At 34.1% G+C, this 21,451-nt stretch overlaps 1 protein-coding gene across 1 annotated transcript; it reads left to right on the top strand.

Moving 5' to 3' along the window:
- The first annotated feature begins 11,180 nt into the window (after nt 1–11,180).
- Nucleotides 11,181–18,521, top strand: LOC121406977 (melatonin receptor type 1C-like). Its single transcript, XM_041597849.1, has 2 exons — nt 11,181–11,469; nt 17,703–18,521. Exons 1-2 carry the CDS (start codon nt 11,213–11,215, stop codon nt 18,511–18,513), a joined length of 1,068 nt encoding a protein of 355 aa, XP_041453783.1. The 5' UTR covers nt 11,181–11,212; the 3' UTR covers nt 18,514–18,521.
- The last annotated feature ends 2,930 nt before the right edge of the window (nt 18,522–21,451 follow it).

Genomic DNA, 21,451 nt, shown 5'->3' with positions numbered 1-21,451 from the left:
CTGTACACTGTAAACAAAGAAACATCACATATATTTGAGTAAAGAATTTGAAAAAAAAGTGTGTGTGTGTTTGTGAGTGAAAGAAAGAGAGCAAAAGATATTGAAAGAGTATGATGTACATAAAAAATGTTATTGTTGATATTATGTAAATATTGTACACATCTTAAAATTGAATCTATCTGCACAGCTATTGAACTACTTTAAATTATATGACGCATGTACTATTGCTTTGTCGATCATGTTGAATGTTAATTCAAATTTAGATTATGTAGAGGTAAATCAACAACACACATTAGAATTAGCCTTTTTATGAATTCTATCAATCTCTGAGGTGCAATCATTGATATGTATGTAAATTATGAAAGAAAACAACAATGGTTTACCTGTGAAATCAAAAGTATTAGATATTTTTGATTGAGCGTAATAGCATTGGAGAAGCTTGTCTGTTTGTAAGCAGATCAATATTGTTAATGTGTTTTATGTCTTGTGTCATGTAATTTCTCTTTATATGTCAATTCATGTTTGTATCTCTCTCCTCTGTCTAATTGAGTGTCTCTCTGTGGAATCTTTGAGTCATTAACTGCAACAAGATGGTATTAGAATTTGAAAACATCGATCATAATATCTCATCATCACATTGAATCATATTTCCCCCAATATGATGAATATTTGAAATGATCGATGACTCCCCACATTGATGAAAATAAAATAACTAGGATTTAAGAGATATGACATCAATTTCTATGTAATCACCCCCATTATCAGATTTATAATCACTTCATCTTTGAATTTTAAACTGACAAAAAAATCATGAAGGAAAGTCCTGGCATAAAGTTAAATGTAAAACACCAATTTTTGAAAGTAATTATATTCTTCCAATTACAGATATGTGATACAAATAATTAATGTATATGAGTGCAATGGAGAAAAAAAAATTCATCTTTCACCGAATTAACTATTTTGTCCATTGCATAAATGAAAAACATTAATTATTTGTTGTATATGGCACTTAAAAATAGATCCTTGTCATTTATGAATTTGGATGTGTCATTGCATGCAACAAGCATAGCACGTTGGTTGATGCATACATTCGTGTAAACAAGCGTTTTTTGCATGGAGTGTCAGTTGTCTCGGCAAGCGTGCAATGGACAAAATCGTATGGATCCAAAATTGCAAAAATTATGATGAAAATTGTAAAAATAACATTATTTGTAATGCGCTTATCACAAAACATTTCTCTAAGTGCTTATCACAAAATGTGTCTCTAAGCACTTAAAATTGGTTAGATGATGGATATCAAACAACCAATCAAATGACACAATCAATGTAGGTGTCATATAATACTTATTGAACACTTCGTTTACAAATATTGAATGCATTAGAGAGTGACGTTATAATATATATAACAAGGTCATATTATGACTTTTTTTCGCAAAGTGAAATGGTATTGTCCAAACTTGACCGTATTTATATTTTTATTGTTGCACATGCTAAGGCAATCATTATTTTATCAGTGATTTTACAAACCATTCTGAACCATAACTGGTCTTTTTAAAACATTTTTTTTTTAGATAATCATGTTCATAAGTTAAATATATTTCCAGTTGTCATCACTGCACTTTAAAGAAAGCCAGAACAATTATTTATACCGATTTCAAGCATATGTTCTATTATTTTATGATATACAAAGTTTTGTTTGAAATTAAAGTTTATTTCAAGATTTGACGTGAAATGCAAGTAGATATTTCAGGATGTTTGATATGAACTTTGTCTATGGCAATAGTAAAATCACTCAATTCATGTGCAAAACATCTAGGTTGGGTTTATGGCCCCTATGCACCTTCCAGGAGACTGCTTAAGTGCAGAAATGATAGATTAGGACTGAATGTTAAATATAGGAAAGGGATAAACCTGTGCCATTTCAAAGAAATTTTCAATCTTCTCTTATTCTCTGATACAAAATTTGATTTGAAATTTGGAGGGTAGACGGAGTTGAAGACTGGTTTTCAGAATGTACATTAAACTCAGTTTTGAAAATTAAAAAAAAAGTTTATGACAGGTTGTAAAACCGGCAATGATTTGTTTTATATTTTGATATAAAGATTGAGTTTTTTGCAATCCAATAGTAAAACACTATTGCGTGATGTAGGTCATTGTAATCATGATATGATAAAATCTATTTTCTCGGTATGTCAATATCAGTATGCATCATGCTAATTTTCAACGTAATAGAGACTGTTATTTCTCATTGTTAATATTTCATGTTTGTTAAAAGATGTGATTGATGATATTGAAACCTGTGGCAAAATCAGTACTATTTCTGTTAACTACAATCCCGGGGATGGCTAAGTTGTGTTTGCAAGGTTTGAAATATGAGAATTTGGAGTACTTGTTTGTTGTTTCTTGTGGGATATATTCTTTAAAAACTGGCTCATCTATATGATCGTAATGTTGCTAACAGATTCCATTGCATATGTCATTGATCTAATTGTTTGTTTTTCTTATTCAGCATAATGAATATTAAAGAGGAGATAATTTACTTCTTACAAATTAGCTAGAAGTTTCAACATGTGCAGGATTTAAGACAAACTTGGATTAAATATCTTAATGGAATCTGGGGTAACAAGAGATACATTTTAATTGTAAGATACTAAGATTTGATCTAAAAACAGGTCATCATTATCAATTTTCATATAACAATATAATAATACATTCCATTCATAAGATAAACAGTGCATTTAACAAAGAAAGAATGTTAAAAAAACATGATTGTGGGGGCTAAAAGTTCAAAACTATAAATCTACAAACGTATGGAAATAGTAAGATTTTAATAAGGCGACCGCACACCTTACGATTATTCTGCTACCCGATTTTGTAATAAAACGTAGTTGAAATTGATGCTAATATTGACACTTGGAATATCTTACTGTGTAATGTTCTAAATCATGGTAAGAATACCTATGTTCAAATCTGTGAATATGCCATCATTCTTCTTCTAATAAAAGCAAATTTAATATCTCGTCGTAATGAAGTCATAGCAGTCGTACGATTGGCAACGATTTGAAACCATTTTGACCCTTACTCCAAAATATAGGCTTGCAATCTTTCAAAATGGTTATATTAGTATTTTTAAAATTAATTTCAACCTCAAATGAAATGATATGTTCTATTCACATTTTCAGAAAATGAGCAAACTACTATTTGTTCCACAATCTGATCGCGAACAGTCGTAAGGTGTGCGGTGGCCTTTAGAATAGGTAGGTTTTGATACATTTCTTGGATAAGGTAAGCATTAAGGAATTATTCAATGTAGAAATCGGGGAACCAATGTTTGGGGGCTAGTTGTAAATGATAATATATTCCCCACGTATGATTTTGATATGGAGATTATGTAATCTATGACAACTAAAGTAAAGTTAAAAAACTTTTTTTCTTCTCGTTGGCTGCAATTCTACCACTAACCATTTTAAGAAGGAAAGTCGGGGGCCATGGTTAACTGGGGGTGTTTCACAAAGATTTGAGTATGACTTACAGTCACGCATGCCAAATGTAAGGCATGACCGCATTGGACAAATCATGACAAGAGGATGAGCACTACTGCATATTGATCAATAAGATGGCGTGTTACATATCATGTACGCGTCAACATTGCAGTGCGATTTAAGTCATACTTAAATCTTTGTGAAACACCCCCCTGGTCATGTATTCACAAAATACTTTTCCGTCATATCATGCTCATTCCCGACCATCATTTCTGGTCATTCTAAGTAAAAGACACTACTGAAGGAAAAATATGTGTTTATTATGTCAAGTTACTTGTCAAAAAGAGATCATAAATTTTGTGCATATAACACAGAATGATTATATTTATGAAGTTGGTGATCTCAGAATTTATATGCTGCTATATCATGCCAGGTTTTGTATGTTATTGTTGAATACTGAATTCATCATTTTGTTTTAATATATTATTTCCTTTGGACTTATGAGACAAACATTATTACATTGATGAATCACAGTAGTTTTAAGACTTACTTTTCAGTCTGTTTTATTATCAATTTTTATTTACCAGAAAAAAAAGTATTTTTTCCCTTTGGGATTTCCAAGTGAAAGTTGGAATATAATGTAATACAATATAAGTTTATCATGATTCGGGTAAAGATTTTGCCTTTTTTATGAAATATTTGAAAAATTATTTATACATATTTTAAAAGAAAGTTAGAGGGCAGTAGTGCAATTCAAGATAACATATACGATAATATTCAAAGAATCTTCAATTAGAATCTTAAATCTAATGTATGAGTATATATTTATATAGCAAAATATAGATTTTTTTCATACGTAGCAAACACACTGTCTTAAACGCTCTTATTTTGAGGTAAATAAACAAATATAAAGCAGACTTAAAATACACACAGTTGAATTGAGGTAACTTAAATATATTGGTGTTAGTAAAACATTGCAATATGTATCAATACATTTAGGTATGTACACAACATAGTTCTCAAAAATGATTTATATTGATAAAAAATTATTGTTGTTTAATGTAATTTTCACTCTACAAACTATTGTAGAAAATCTTGTTTTCTGTCAGTATATATAAGGCCAAGGTGATGTGAACATCATTAATGTGATTTTGTACTATTTATTTGTTAATCACAGGAGCACGACACTCATAATCTATTTTTATACTAAAAAGGCAGTGCTATGTAGAATTTAAGAATCACGCCCGTTGGGAGGTAATGTTTGTTTCCTATCATTGGATGTGCATTACGTGTGGAATGATGATATAATGATAGTATGTTTTATGAAACATTTTATGTATTAGATTTATCATTTCAATTGTCACATTTGAATGTCTGTATTTGTTGTTCTGTACTACACAACGAGCCTCTAGATTATGCATATTGATGTGGAGACCTTTTTGTTGTTGAAAAAAGTTGACTTTTTGACAAATCTGAAACTTGAATGTGCGGCACAGTGACCAATCCGATCATTAAAACGCTATCACATGGTTTGTAGTCGTGATGAAATATGAAAAAAAAATTGTGTCTTGAGATATTGACTTTCCTGCTTTTCCATACTGATATTGATCTTTGAAAAGATAAGACAGAGTGAGATGGTGAGAGATGAGAATAGATCAATGAATGTAGAGAGAGGAGATGAAGGAAAAGAGGGGGAGGGGAATTGGCAAATTCTCGTCGAACCAAAGATCGTGGGTTCGAGTCCACCCCGGGCGGATGACTGAAGCCAGTGCATTGTGTGTAGGACGTTAAATGGAAGCTCCATGCAGAGGAGAGTCACCACCTTTGTACGTTAAGAACCCGCTGCACTATTCGTATAAGAGAAAGGGAAACCTCGGTGTAGTGGTCCACCTGCATTCCCCCCAATCAGTTATATCGGAAGGAGAGACCTGCGGGTCATAGTGATTCAGTTCGCTTTTCGCCTCCCAGGCACAGGTGACGCCAAACAAATAATAATAATAATGATTACATAGGAGGAGAGTGCAAAATAAGTAAAAAATCAAATGGTGGGGAGATAAAGAGGGAAAGTATGCAGGGGAAATGAGAGAGATGGCGAAGGGGAGATGAGAGAGCGAGAGAGATTAAATAATATTTGAAGGAGTGATAAAGAAGGAATTGTGTTCATGGAGGATGAGAGATGGAACGGAGATAAAGGAGAAGAGAGAGGGATGGTGGTGAGAAAGGAGAGGTGGAAAGAGGATGATACAAAATACACAATACATTATGACATAATTACATAATACAACAATTATATAGATAAGGAAATGGATTAAGGTGAAGGGACGAGAGTGTGAGGTAGTGGGAGATAAGGGTGTGGTACCGTGATTCAATTTCTTCTTTTTAAGGATCCAAATCCCACCTTGAAATCCGTCGAAAAAAAGGAGAACGAAATTTCATTCGAAAATAATCTGAATTCCAAACGTACGTGGCAATGGCGGTGAAAATTGAGAAGTAACATGTATTTTATTTGAGTAAACTTTAACTTCAAAATTTCTGAATTCTCTTCACATAAATAATGATAAAACCGGTGTTCTCAATAATATTGTCTCGTTCTCGTCTTTTTGATTTGATAATATTAATCAAAATGGTTTCGGGTTCTTGAGCTCTATTTCTAAAACAAATGTAATTTGTTCATAAGAAATGTGGTGTTTAATCTTTACCCCTACCCATTATATTGACAAGTAAAAGTAATAATGATGCTTTCAGTATCCAAGGAGAACATCTGTTAACCATTGGTAGACCCTCATTCAGTTGATTTGGGGCATTATACAGAGAAGTAATTTCAGGATCTTTCTGCTCACACAATCTACTAGCACCCTCGGTAAACGTGTAACCATCACCAATGTTCGCCTAAGGTACGTTTTGTTCAAAATTACCTCAGATCCCAGCTAGGGTATATATTTCTTTCATTTTTTGTGATTGAATTTGACAAGTGTGAGCGAGATCAGTAATGAATATCTTTGTACTTCAAATGCAGATCCATTAACATGATAAAAGACCCAATTTCTTTGTGGGAATAGCCCGTCATCCTAAACCATGTTATCCGCTGTAGGTATTTGATCCATCGCACTGTAAAAGCTGTGGTGTTAAAACTGACACCAATTAGTGTTAATAGAGGACCACACCCTGAGGTGTTAAAATTACTCCCTAGATATTAAACATAACACCAAAGAGTGTAAATGTAACAACAAAAGGTGTTGTAATAACACATATAGGTGTAAAACTAACACCACCAATTTAACACCGGTGTAAAATAACTGGTGTGGTCCTCTATGTACACCGGTTAACACTACAGTTTTTGCTGTATGGGTTCGGGTGCGACCCTCTTTCATAGACTGATTGCTGCCCAATTTTCAACATTTATAGGCCTAAATACCATCGAGCATTTTCGCTCTCAAGCTACTCTCATCAAATGCCCTCCATAGTGTCAACTCTTCGTCATTGGAATGTTGTAATTTAAAATTTCGTCACTGTGACGCATCAATACAATGCGAAATGCCTTTTAGTTGATAAAGTGGCGTCAAGTTGAGTATACTTGGAGGTAATAGAGAGGTAATTATTAACCTTACAAGTATCATTTCGCCTTCCCAAGAATACTATGTAAAGCACTGTTTATTTTGATGCAGCAAATTAAATCTACAATTGGACATTAATCATGATATACATAATTATGCCCCTCCCTAGTAAATCAAATTTCCTTATCTATAATTTTTACAATTCATTAACATGCCTAACTTGTAGTAAATATTTAATTTAGATTAAACTATTTTCCATTAACTTCTTCCAATATTGTCTTCATCCCGCTTCTCTCTCTCTCTCTCTCTCCCTTTCCATCTCCCTGCCCCAATCGCAATATTTCATACGCAGTCATCGCCCACACACCTTATACATATACTTTTCCTATTCTTTGGTATCTGTCAATACCCCAACCTCTTTCATTTTCCTACCTCGCTCCCCCTCCCTTCTTCATAGAGGTGGAATCCTCTTCTTTTTCTTCAGTACTTGTCGACACATACATAATGTTATGCTAGTCCATGTCAAGGCTCTACAACTGAAATATGTGACCGGCCCCTTTCCATGTTATGTTTAAGGCTCTCTTTTTTACCATCCACTGTAAAACAAAATAGATAAATAAATGAAATATATTTTGCTATCTCTTCCACCTATGGTTTCGCACCATTAAGCAAACCTTTTGAGGGGGCTCTTTTATGTAACACCATTTCATTAAAACGAGCGTACAAAAAAGTCGGTAATTTTGGGGGTGGTGTCTTCAGTCTCTCCCCTTTTTAATCGTACTTCCTCATTATTCAAACTCATGATTAAATTTAATGATCATCATCATTGATTAAAACACATAGCGGTACATCAATTGCCTCATCCTTCTCTTTTTTCTCGTACCTGTTTTTTTTATAAAATAAACTTTCTACCTTACATAATTATGTTTCCTCAGTGTTCTGTTGCCCCGTTTTGTTTCCTAACTTACCCCCCCCCCCGTTAAATATCTTTCACATTTTAAAAAACGATGAGTTGGCCCAGTTAGTATAGAACGTCAAACAATATAAATTTCATTGGTTTCATTTCATTTATTTCCTTCCAATCCTCCCCGATCATCTATATTAATAATGATTGATTCTATTTTTGGAGTGAGTAAAGAAAACACAAGCACAATAAATTAAGATGAAAGGTCAAGTGCGATAAATACAAGTGATTTTAAATGGACTCATCTTGTTTGCCAAAGCTACTCTAGTACATCTTCATTAGATGTGTACCTACTATGTCTCTCTCTCCCCCTCCCTCTCTCACTCTCTCACTCTGTACTCTCTCTCTCATCTCGATCATACCTACTCTCCCTCCAATGTTATTTCTTCCTCCCCTTCTCTCTTCCTCTCTCTCTCTTTAATAACACACATACACACACCCACTCCATCATTTTCCACCCCACCTACATACACTGTTTCGTCCACGTCATTCCTCCTCCTTCTATCTTACCAACACACGCACCCACACACACCCACAGCTATAAACAATCACAAAATTACTTAGCAAAATTGTTGCGACTACCATGGAATAGTATAAAACAACTTATGTGTAATAATATGTGTAATCTACAAATCACTTTTTAACTTCACCAGTTTGAACTTCCATATACGGACAATCGAAATTCTATAGGTCCTATGATGTTTGGGGTGTCTGCGATAGCGTTAGCATTGGTTTCTTCTGTGGTATTTTCATATCTATTTTTGAAAACCTTTTTAACTTAAATTCATCGAGTTTGGTACAACGTATCGGGTTTCACTGTGCAAGTAAAGAAGTTTGCGGGGAATTAAAATCAATTAAGCAAATTTCAATTTGTGTTTGTGCATTGTCTTCTTAGATCCAACAGTCTTACGTCACTCTTAAAAATAAATCTCTCTTCGCGATATGAAATTTCTCTGTATGAAAAAAAAATTAATAGTTGGTGCTCACGTGTTACGTGTATGAATGTCTGTAATTTATACCAAGTACAACGTGTTTACGAAATTAGATTTACGATGTGTTTACTTCGGTCATCATTCCATCTATGATATAAGACAGGATCGAGAATGTCTCATATTAAACGTGCCTATAAAAATAAAGGGGAAGGGGAAAAGGGACCCCTATGCCCTTTTCAAATCGGTGATGGGGGTATTTGGTCAAAACTATAAATAAAGTACTGTACGATGGGGAACCGTGTCCAATTAAATCTTAGATTAACAAAAAAATATTTTCCAAATAATGAAATAACATTTAAGCACCAGACAGGTAAAACACACAATACAGGCGCAGATAGATATGGTTTGGATATCGCATCTACTGAAAAATAAAGAAAGTTTGCAATAACCCCTAAACAAACAACAAACAAACAAAAAATTGTGTGCTTTTATATTTTAGGATGGGGAATTCGTAATACAAACGTATCTATATAGGAATTGTGAAAACAATCAATTCAATTCAATTTTATTCACATCTCTTTAAGAACATTAAAATATAAAGTTTACAAAATCAATACAAAATTATACATAATCATAGATAGCATTATAAAAGAAATGGTAAAGATGAAGTGAGGAGGGTGTGGGGATAAACAAAAGGCCATTGGCCTGTCAAGATAAATCCCCGAATTTACCCCACTTCAATCTAATGACTTTTGAAAACTAACTTTTAAATTCAATGTAACGAATGATATATAGGAGAATGATCATTCATATTAGAAACGATTCTACTATAGTGTAACGTATGTCTCATCATTATCGACTACTTTTATTACTAATTTCTGCATTTCCGACAAACACATTCAACGTTTCAGAAAACTGAGAAATCAAAATAGATTGGCTGTTTACAATGGTTAATTGATTGATTGATCAATCATATTTTCCTTTTTTAATCCCCAAAAGAACAAGATGCATAAATGAAAAGAAAAAGAGGTGAAATAACTGGAAAATGTAATGTTTCCAGTTTCAACTTGATTTCTACGAATGAGTATAACAGCAAAAAAATGTTTGACGAACATGAGTCAAAGCTCCTCCTTTTTTCCGACATTCCCAATTTCTCCAGACGTACCAGTTCAATGCATCCTTGTAAACAAACTATACAGAGATGCGATCTTCGCGTGCTGTTCCTCGACACTTTTCAATTTAACGCTTTCACACATCGCAGACAACAGGGACTGACTCAAAATTTACTGATTTGATCTTTGGTGTTTCGCGCCTTGCCATGATCCGCACAAAACTGGAATTGCATCATTATTATACTTGCTTTATCGTGTTTCTCTAACTCTGTTGATGACTTTAATTTTTCATCAAACATGTTCCAAGTGCGTCAAGGATATTAAGTAGATTAGAAATCTTCATCACAAGGAGTCTCTCATTTCATTATCTGCATTGTCATCCGCATCTCACAATTCTTCAAGTTTGCTATTGGTTCACTATCGCACATGTTTCCGAACTGATCACCCCAATTTTCAAGATAAAATTGCCCTTTTATTAAAAGAATTTGGCAAAATGATTTTCAATTTCATGCTACTGTACACCTTTCAGTTAAGAGATTGCCTTTTAAATACATCTTGCCTACCATTTTAGGATCTCAAGGAATGTCATTTTCTACAACTGATTTCAAGGATTTTGTAAACGGTTTCATGGATCAAAGTCTGTCGAACTTGACATAGCCAGAACTACAAACGCAAAAACAGAATCTGTAAATATTGAGCTCTTGATAGTGAAGTCAAGTGGTGGTTTATCAGGTTATCAATATTCCGTCTTGGTTGGTCATTTGGAGTGGCTATTACTCTCATCAACATGCACAATGGTTTGTTTATAAGCTTCTGTTTATCTAAGAAATTTTGTTAATATGATTGAACGTATTTGAGATGCCATATGACGTTGATGGTCTATATTCTGTAGAGCAATAGAAGAAGGCCGTACACTCAATGTACTCAGAGATTCATTGATGATTGGATCATATTCGAATTATAACAGTTTATCTCTAGGAGAAAGCATTCAAAAGATTATCATTTGGGGGTTATTTTCCTTGAAGTTGGCAATGAAACGATGGCGACAACAGTTTCTCTCAACGTCTCTCTATTCACAGCCGATGGTGAATTGACCTCGTGCACAAAGAAAAACAACTTGAATCATTCAAATGATGGCGATAATGACCCGGACGATGATGACATCAAAATGTGGGTATTCCTGTTCGTTACAATCATCTCCTTGATCATGGGCCTGGTCGGTAACGTTCTCATCATCGGAGCCGTCTTCGCTGAGAGAAGGCTACGTGTTCTCAGCAATGCTTTTATCGTTAATCTCGCCATTGCAGACCTCTATGTATCGACGTTCATCAACGCTTTCGCATTGGTTGGACTTTTCAAGGGAGAAACTTACTTTACAAGTCATTACCCACTTTGTAATTTCATTGGAGCGACTTGCATTATTTGGTGAGTAAAATGTGTTTTTAAAATCACTGAAAAAAGAATATCTGTCAGATATTCTTTTCAGTTAAGATAAACATTTATTGATAGTATGTCCTTACGTAATGAAGTTCCTATATTAATATAAGCGATATAATGATAGTTTAGTCCCACAGTAAATCCAAGTTTGTTGAAATGGCCTCATTTTTTTAAACATTCGTTACCTTGGCCATAATTATTAATTTCATTTGTATTCTTCGCAGCACATTTATATCATCTTCATTCAATTTAGTATATAAAATCAATATATTTTGTTTCAATAAAGAGGGATAAGAAGAGTATATGAGGCTCTTTTTTCTAAGTGAGAAAATCAACTTTTCGATAGACAATCATTGACATCATTTTAACTTAAATGTGTTTAAACCAAATATTAGACTTCATTTCTTTATATACTTTCTTTATTAAGTGTACTTAATAAGGTACTAATATCATATTTCATCGATGCATCCTATAAACAAATAATGCGCTGGGAAAAAGTTCGTGAAACTTTATTTTTAAATAAAAATTTCAATTAAGTGACTGTTCAATGTCGCTTTCTCTCTGTGTCGGTCGAAATGTTAGAACGATTTTGCACACCGTAATAAAAAATAATCTTCAGACACAAAGATATGAAAGTTATGAAAATATTTACTTGCACACTCTTAATGAACCTTACATGACTGATTAAACCAGACGTTCGCATTAATTAAAAATATGATTTCTTAATTTCACTTAAATGTACTGAATTAAAGGCACTAAGATTTGCTGAAATTTTCTTGATTTTTTTTATCTCTCATTAGTTTTTATCAATAAACAAAAAATGAATCAACATCGACAGTATGAACAATATACATCCTGTTTACAAGGATATAAAATTACAAATACATTTATGTTTACATTGCCATCTCATATACTGAAGGGGGGGTGGTCATTGCAATATCACTTCAGTACTTTGTTTACCAATGCATATCAGATAAAATACCTTTACTTTGTTATATATACTTTCCAAAATTATTGCTAGAGAGTTCCTATCCTCCAGAAAACTACGACAATTTCTTCAGGTGGTTTGATTATTATCTTCTTTTCTGAAGTATCACATCAGATTGTGTTTGCACTTAACAAGAGCTATAATAATTGTTGAAACTTAAATCCACAGAATCTACATTTATATACATATTTTTTTTTATTTTTATGAATATAATTAAGAAATGAATACACAGGTTCACTTGATATGTATTTGCTCCAAATTAGATTTCCAAATTCGAAAATTGGAGCACTTTTTTTTTTTTACTTCTGATTAATGAGTTTGAATACCTATGTCATCGGGCTTATTTTTTATTTATTTTTTTTTTTTTGGGGGGGGCAGTAGAGTATTACAACATGCAGTATTAGGGTTGTCATTTTTTATTTTAAATAAAAATGCTTTTCACAAGAGACATCATGACCTTGCCTTATGATGGCGTAAGCATACTATGATATTTTGCTTCATCATCTCACTAATCATATTTTTATCAAATAAGTTTTTATTTGTTCTTTCTCTTATAGTACTAAATTATTTGACTAAGTCCTCATACAAATTTCCCTCCCTTAAGTATTTAAAAAAAATGCGTATTCCTATAATATCAGACTATAAAGGGTAAAAAGAAGTTTTGTCACGTGGAAAAAGGTTTACGGTTCACCATGTGTAATAATGAAGAAGGGAAGGAAATATAGGCAGAAAAAAATTAAATGGAAAGACGAGAAAGGAAGAAAAGAGAAATTTAGAAGTATTCTTTTCTTGAAAGTGAGTGATGTCCTGAAAAGGACTGTAAACCAGATGAGAAGAGCTGAATATGTCTTGAGTAGTGATGGTTTGAGTAGTAGCAGGATGCAAGGGCGGAAATCTCTCTCCCCAAAGTTAGATGGACCAGGGGCTGGAAAATTTGACAAGGAAAAAAAAAATCTTATCACCCCAAGTGTAAGGTAATTTCGACCAAAAGAAATTTGACATGCCAAAAAAGGGTTTATCACCCCAAAAATAAGGTCATCTCGTCAAAAATACATGTTCTTTTTTTTTATCTCTTCCAATCATAAAATACCCAAAATAATAGGGGGACATTTGATATTGTGTCCCCCTACTATTTTGGGTAGGGGGGGACGCGTCCCCCTGTACCCCCTGGGATTTCCGCCCATGGCAGGATGAAGTGAAAAGAGGTTACTCGACGTTTCGGGCTGGTTGACTGTCCGTCTTCAATAATGTCCCTAAATGCATACAAAAATATTTGTAAATCTTCAGCCAGTCGAGGGTTCTCCGATTTATACAAAACACATTAAGGAGCATTAGCCCTCCGCAAACACAATGTATCAGGATGATATCTTAACAAGACCTATATTTCATTTGAGAAATCTAAAAACTTTGATACCCGGTGTATTTAATGAGCTTCAGTGTCATGGACTCAGTTATACGTAAGCTTCATGAATCATTATCATTACCCCCTTTTCTGGTAAATTCCAAGAAAATACTTTTCAGATGCTTAGAAAAGTAAGGAAATACTATGTCGAGAATGAGAATAAATAGAGTAATAGGGGGTAGAAGCAGTGTTTAAATTATAGTCATTTTCCCAAGAAGTGAAAATTTCCTTCGGTGCCAGCAGTTAAAAACATATTCAATCTGTAATAACTTTGGACGGTAATCTAACTCATAAAAGTATTTTAAATTCAATGAAAAAAAAAACATTTCTAAAGCTTTAAAAATAATACATATGTTTAATCATTCGAAAGTTTCATTCGTTACTTTGAATAATTCGAAAATTTGATAAATTGTAATTCAAGATTGTAATTATGTCATTATAATTGAAGCGGGAGTGCCATCTTCTATAATCCTATTCATATTTCGACAAAACTATAAACTGTGCATTCAGATGCTAGTTAGTGCACTTGTTTTACCTACAAACGTTAGATGGGAATTAGAACGACTGAGCAGGGTAGCGTTTCATGAAAGGATTTGCCAGACGTTTTATCGACAAGTCCCATTTTTTCGACAGTTACCATAGCAACAAAGTCTGTTGGCCAATCAGAATCAAGGAAAATTGTCAAAGCTGGCAACTTGTCAAACACAAATGTTGATGACACGCTCCCAATATCGCCAGTCGTGCGTAACGTCATGAACTTGAGGACACTTAAATCTCTATTTAAAATTTCAACAACAAGGAAAATCAAGTATAGTCTTTACTAGATCATTTCTTTTAATTCAAGAATAAAAAATATCTCCAAGCTCGGGCGCTTTGTTCCAGCAATATTCTCTCAAGAACTCTGCGTAAACGGACATGTGTTATTCCCCCTCACCTTGTTTTCAGGTCTGTCCTCCACGTTGCACTACTGTGGCTCCTCTTTCAAGAAGTTTTTGACTATTTCTTTTGAAGAACAAACATCAAGAAAAGAATTACAAAGAAGGTTATCGACATAGAGATGTGTGCAGAACATGATATAGGTTTTGTAGTGACTGGTGGAAACGAAGTTCACAGACCTCCTGTCATGTTTCTTGAAGATTTATTTCATGCCATTACAAACTTGATGTTTCCGCATTGTATTGCTCTCTGGATATTTTGACTTCTACATAACCAAAAGTATTACAATGCCATAAACTTCATACCCCTTAATTAATTTTAAAACATGGTTTTACTACTTTTTTAATCACAAATCTTTACAATGGATACCTTGTATCTTCACAGTTCATTTGATACTCTCTATACCACCATGAACATCCCCGTTCATAACTATAGTCACTTAGATTCTTGTATTCACACAACGATGGCATTCCCAACATTTTGTAGTCATAATTCATTGTCGTAATTTCAAAGGTGAAAACTAGTATTTACAACCCTCGGAAATGGTGGGATAATAAAAAAAAGCTTGTAAAAATTGAACGGAGGTTGAAACCATCGTCAAATCGCCATTATAAATTAGGTTTTGTGACCTATTAACATCATTCACTGAAAGCCTTTAAGCAGAGCAGAATGCATCATCAGGACCCCGTGTTGCAAAGAGTTACGATTGATCCAATCAACCATAACTACGGAAAGCCAACAACATCTGTATAAAATACATGCTTGTTCAAATTGTTTTCTGAAGAAAAAATTATGACGTTGATGGATTTCCATATAGTTGAGGTTGATTCGATCAATCGTAAGTATTTGTAAGACGGGACCCTGGTGTGAATCTAGTATTACATTAATGAAGGAATACAGACAGTGGAAAGCTTCAATATTTTCTGACAAAAAAAAGAAAAAGGAGAAAGTTCTCGCTAGAAATCTACGAAAAGCATGACATAGGGGGTGGATACTGGATACGTGCCTCTGTCCCATTGGATCCGTGACCTTGTCTCAGGGTCTCAATATGTGTAATTATGTTTAAGATGATAATTTATGAATATGTATTTTGGTATCATGGATGTTTGCACATCCAAGACATCTGTAAGAATGTTCATATTAGATTTTCCATCTCCCTTTCTCTCTAAAAGTGACAGTTCTTTTTGTTTTATTTATAGAGAGTAAAGACGACCTGTAAAGAAGAAATCGTTTTTCCTGAAATTATTGAATAACAGGGATAATAGAATGACACGATACATACCTTCAAGTTCAAATGTTTATTTTCTTTTCCATCATTAACATTATAAACAAATACAAATCAAACGTACATCATAATATATAAACAAAAAGAAATGAAATATGATTATAATTATTACAAATCAACCACAAATTCCAAAACATTTGTAAAATATATTTGATAAAACCTTGTTTGGAAATGAGGGGGGGAGGTCAACTAAAAAAAATTGCTTTTAGAGTGTGTATCCCCTAAGAAGAGGCTTTGTTTTTGTCTTCTTTTTCATTCGTTTTTTTTTTCAAATTTCTTCACTTCTTGAAAACTCATAGAGGCAGTCGCCCCTTTCTTTTTTCTTTCCTGTTTCCTTCAATTCACTTATCTTTATCACATTCCACCCCTTTCCCCCTCTGACTTGCCACATTTCTCTTTTCATCAACTTAATTGTTTCATTTCTGTTTTCCTATCTGCACTAGTTGTAACTTTTACCTTCCGTTACATTTTGTCTTCATCGTAAATTTGGATCGTGCCTTTTGAAACGAATGAAAAAGTCATTTAACTGACCTCATTTCAATTACATAATAAAATAGCCAATAAAGAACGTGTAATAGGAGTATTATGGACATATCAAAGACCTTTGATACGCTAGACCACCAAATTTTATTAAAAAAATCATGGAAGTCGTCGTGTTGCTCTGTCCTGGTTTAAAAGCTATTCAACCAACATAAAACAATATGTGGTGTATAATGATGTTTCTTCAACTTTTCTAACAATCTGATGCGGTGTCCCACAAGGATCGATATTAGGTACATTATTATTTTTTGTTATCATTTAACCATTAAAACTTCCCCTTTCTCGTTTATATTATTTACAGATGACAATAACATCTTTTACTCATATCATAACGTTATAGTTGATACACTTGATAATGAGTTACCGATATTATCTTTATGGTATAAATGTAATGAAAATTCATAGTGATGAAGACTGTCTAATGACAAGAGGCATTTCATCGTCATACCAAACTTCAAGTGAAATCATTTTACTTCTTGGAACTTTCACATTTAATGCGAAAGAAATCGCGTCGGATCAAAACATGTAGTACAGTGTGTACCCTTGTTTTGGAATTAAATGATTTGAAGAGCATGACTCATAAATCATAATTATACAAGACGATGATAATTATCATGTATGTCCTCAATAGACGAGGGTGGAAAATGTCTTTTTTGATTATTCAACATAGACTTGGCAAGACAATCAATCAATCTTATTTCCCTCTACACCTTGGTTTCTCTGAACATTTTCTTGTCATCTCTTTGTGATTGTTGGTGAATACTTCGAACATAGATTGATCCCATGCGTACGATGACATCATGTACGTTAATTTCGTGAGATATTTTGTCCCTCTATATGGGGGAGGTGGTGAGATAACCCTTTCTCCCGGGCCTTTCTCCCTTATACTAGGCTACTGGATAAAATTCGAAGGGGGGGGGGGGCGGGGTCCCGAGAATCGCCGCCGGTCATGGATGAGGTTTATTCTCTACAATACAGTCCTACTATTAGTAGGACTGTATTGTACAGAATAAGCAAATTAGGGTTCACTTTCCCTTTTTTATCTCTCTTTCTCTCTTTCATCTCCACAGTTGCGTATGTTCTCTCTGGAGTATCGCCGCTATAGCCGTCAACAGGTACATAGCAATTTGCCATCGGTTAAGCTATCGGAGGATCTACAACAAAGGTAACCTCTGGATTCATCTAATGTTCCCATGGCTTGGAGGAGTTCTTCTGGATATCCCCAACTTTGCGGGATGGAACAGCCACACGTTTATCGAAGAATATATGATGTGTACTTATGATATCAGAGGTAGATGGAGCTACGTTCTATTTCTTACGATCATGGCGGTCGGACTTCCGATTGTAGTCATATCCTTCAGCTATATTTGTATCTATATTTACGCGTACTCATCCAGCCACGAGCTTAAGAAGTTTGCTGGTTCCTCGTCAATGAAACCGCGGATGAAGAAGAAGCTTCGGCAAACCGATGTGAAGCTCTTACGATCGATTTCAATCTTATTGCTGGCATACACCATCTTCTGGTTTCCAGAATCCTTGCTAACATTGGTTGACCGTGATCACGTGGTTCCTGACAGCGTATACATGTCCGTGGCGTTTCTCGCGCATTTCAATAGCAGCGTTAATAGCGTCATTTACGGGATGACGAATGAGAACTTTCGGAAAGGGTACAAAAAGTTCTTTTTGGTCGCATTAAGATGTGGACGCATTGATTGTTCATTTATTCCTGAGACAACTGGAATGGCATCGGGAGGATCTGTAGATGATCATAATGATCACAATCATGTTAAGTGCAAATCTAACTTTGAAAATAGATTTGCTTTCATCGATCCAGACACTGGTATCCGAAGAGAACTAGACTCTGTTCCTTGTAACATTTAGGTTCTGCAGTTGGATATAAATAATATAGGATGCCATTGAAGTTACGATGCTGAAAATAATAATAATAATAATTAAAAAAATAACGATGATGATAATAATGATAATAATAACAACAACAACAATAATAATGATGATGATAATGATAATACTAATAATAGTCAGTTTTGTATAGCGCATAACACATAACGTCTTTATGCGCTTCAGAAATAAAGGAGAAGAAGAGACATGTTGGTGATTTCATATTGAAGGAACGACTTCTTACTTTGTAAACGTTGATGACGTGTTGGCTTATAGACAGTAACTTATCATTCAAATATGAAGGAGCAAGTCCATATAAACATTAGTATACTGATAAAATCTTCAATTGGATTAAAAACTGCACTGGTAACCAATGTAAAGATGTAAGACAGGGGATAAGTGATAACGTTTTTATTTTGTACGAGTAACTACATGTAGTCGTGCTGCGGAATTTTGGATAGTTTGGAGTCTTTGAATTTGGCGATTGGGTAAGTAAATGAGTAGACTATTGCAGAATAAGTTGTTATTCTTATTGACATTTCAATTGGACTACCTTACCACCCTAGCCACCTAGAGTCCTCAACTACTCATATCTGGCCAGGTTTACCACCCATAATGCAACATTCTGAAGAATATACTGCAAACTTTGGTGTTGATTTAACACCAGCCCGGAATCTATATGTTCACAGCAGAGAAGTGTTAAACAACACCAATTAGTATCAAAACAGCATCGGTTTGATTCCAAATTGGTGTTGTTTCAATACTTTTCTGATGTAGACATAATATAGATTCCGGGCTGGTGTTAAGTCAACACCGGAGTTTTTGCAGTGTAGTCTTATAATAATATATGCCAACTTGAATGGTACTAATTCACCACTCATTCATATGGCAGTGACTATGTTACCAAGTAGCGAAACAATCGATTTTCCTCTAAAAAAATCATCGTTTTTTCCTCCACGGAAATAAAATTACAGATTAATTCATTTTCTGTATTACTAATTGTTATCTCAAATGGTATACTTATAAGATTAGCTTTTTACAACGTACAATCAATGAGAGACAACACAAGACAGCGCTGGTCAGTTTGCTTCTCGTTTCAACTGTGGTGAAAACAATATGTAGCCTTTGCAAAACTATAGTTTCAAATTGTAATAACTAAGAAAAATGGTACACTGTCATGACGTGGATTACGAGTTTAGTGAGACAATAATTCTTTTTTTTTAAATGTATATAAAGCGGTGTAGTAGCTGCTATATTTTAATTGTTCTGCCGACAAATCTATTCATTGTTTTAGGCAGGTAGCTTATTACAATGTGTTCTATTAAGCTGCATCACACATCGACTAGAACTGGCAAGTGGTATATGTCTTAAAATCTTATTATTTTTTATGTCCCCTCTCCCTTTCAATCCATTTGCTGCTTCCCCTTTTCATTTTCCTTATCCTCCGATTTCTTTCTCTAATTTTCCTTCTCTTTCTCTCTTACCCCTTTTTTCTTTCCCTTCTCCTTTCAGTTTTTGTTGGGGGTAAGGAGGGGGGGTTAGGCACGCTCGCCCCCCCCCCATGGATCCTCGTCTGCTCTCACGAACGTTACAGAAATATAGACAAAATACGAATAGCTCATGTACGGGGGATGGTGCACAGTATAATATGGACAAAAATGCCTCTTTTTCTTTCTTTTGACAGTTATATGTAAATACACTTTCGTGTGACATCAATTTCGATAAGATATTATTAAAACTGTAATTAAAAGGATTGATTTTACATTAAAAGGGTCCACTGTAGAATGAGTGGTTGTAAATTAAACCTATGTTCTTGATGATAGGGAATCCCATCCAAATAAAAAGTCGTTTTTAAAAGGAAAACTGAAATACAACTATAAAATAAATTTATTGTCATGGTATTTTTTGTAATTATATTTTGTGTTTTGTGGTCTTTTTGCTTCTCCAACCGAATTATATTATACAAGAAGTAAAGACCCGAGAAAAGAACAAAGAAGAAGGAACTGATGTTTTCAGGAAATAGCTTAATTACCTATTTCTACATGTACTTACTACGTGTGTACGATCACAGCAAAAATGTGGTGTTAACCGGTGTACATATAGAGGACCCCACCAGTTATTCTACACCGGTATTGAATTGACAGTGTTAGTTTAACACCTATTGCTGTTATGTTCAATCTCTAGGGTGTAATTTTAACACCTCATCAGGGTGTGTTCCTCTAAAACACCAACTAGTGTCAGTTTTAACAGTGTAGTGTGTGTGCGTGAGGATGTGGGTGCGCGTGTAACGGTGTGAGTGTGGGGTGGGTTTAGGTGTGTTATGGAGAGAGAGAGGGAGAGGTGGATAGACATGGGGAGAAGAGGTAGACAAAGAGAGAGAAAGAGAGAGACAGATAGACGGACAGAGAGAGGGGAGAGAAAGAAGGGGTGTCAGGTTTGTAAAATAATTTTTGAAGGAACAATGTAGAACAATAGTTCAATTATTTTCATTTAAAAGAGGGAGAGAAAAGGAAAATAGTTTACTTAACTCTCTAATAAGAACATTATACATGCCGTAGATGCCCCCCAGCGCCCTTCGTCTATCTCCTTCCAATATAAATTAAAAATATACAGTCTTATGGTATATGGGCTGGTTCTCACAGCTTTCATTTTGTTACACTATAGGCCCATCCGCAAATTGCGATAATTACAGTTCTTTTTAGTTACTGTTCAGATTTTGGAAAATTTTGTATGCATAAATATTGTTTTACATTATCTGATTATACAGGCCATTGATATTTGTTATTGATTACAATATATATACGGAATGTTTTATGGATATTGCATATATTACAAAGAATACTGTTGCTGCAGAAGAAGGCTCTTAGAATAATTTTTCAAACCCAATTCAGATCACACACAGATATACTATTCTTCCAAA

This window comes from Lytechinus variegatus, chromosome 2 (genome assembly GCF_018143015.1).
Source record: "Lytechinus variegatus isolate NC3 chromosome 2, Lvar_3.0, whole genome shotgun sequence".
Taxonomy (NCBI): domain Eukaryota; kingdom Metazoa; phylum Echinodermata; class Echinoidea; order Temnopleuroida; family Toxopneustidae; genus Lytechinus; species Lytechinus variegatus.
The sequence above is the reverse complement of the archived record's forward strand: the minus strand, read 5'-3'. Positions and strand labels throughout refer to the sequence as shown.

Bases quoted from the DNA above. Each gene is read 5' to 3' on its own strand.
- LOC121406977 (XM_041597849.1), top strand. From the start codon at position 11,213: ATGTGGGTATTCCTGTTCGTTACAATCATCTCCTTGATCATGGGCCTG. The intron at 11,470-17,702 runs GTGAGTAAAATG...TCATCTCCACAG, and splicing joins GGAGCGACTTGCATTATTTG to TTGCGTATGTTCTCTCTGGA.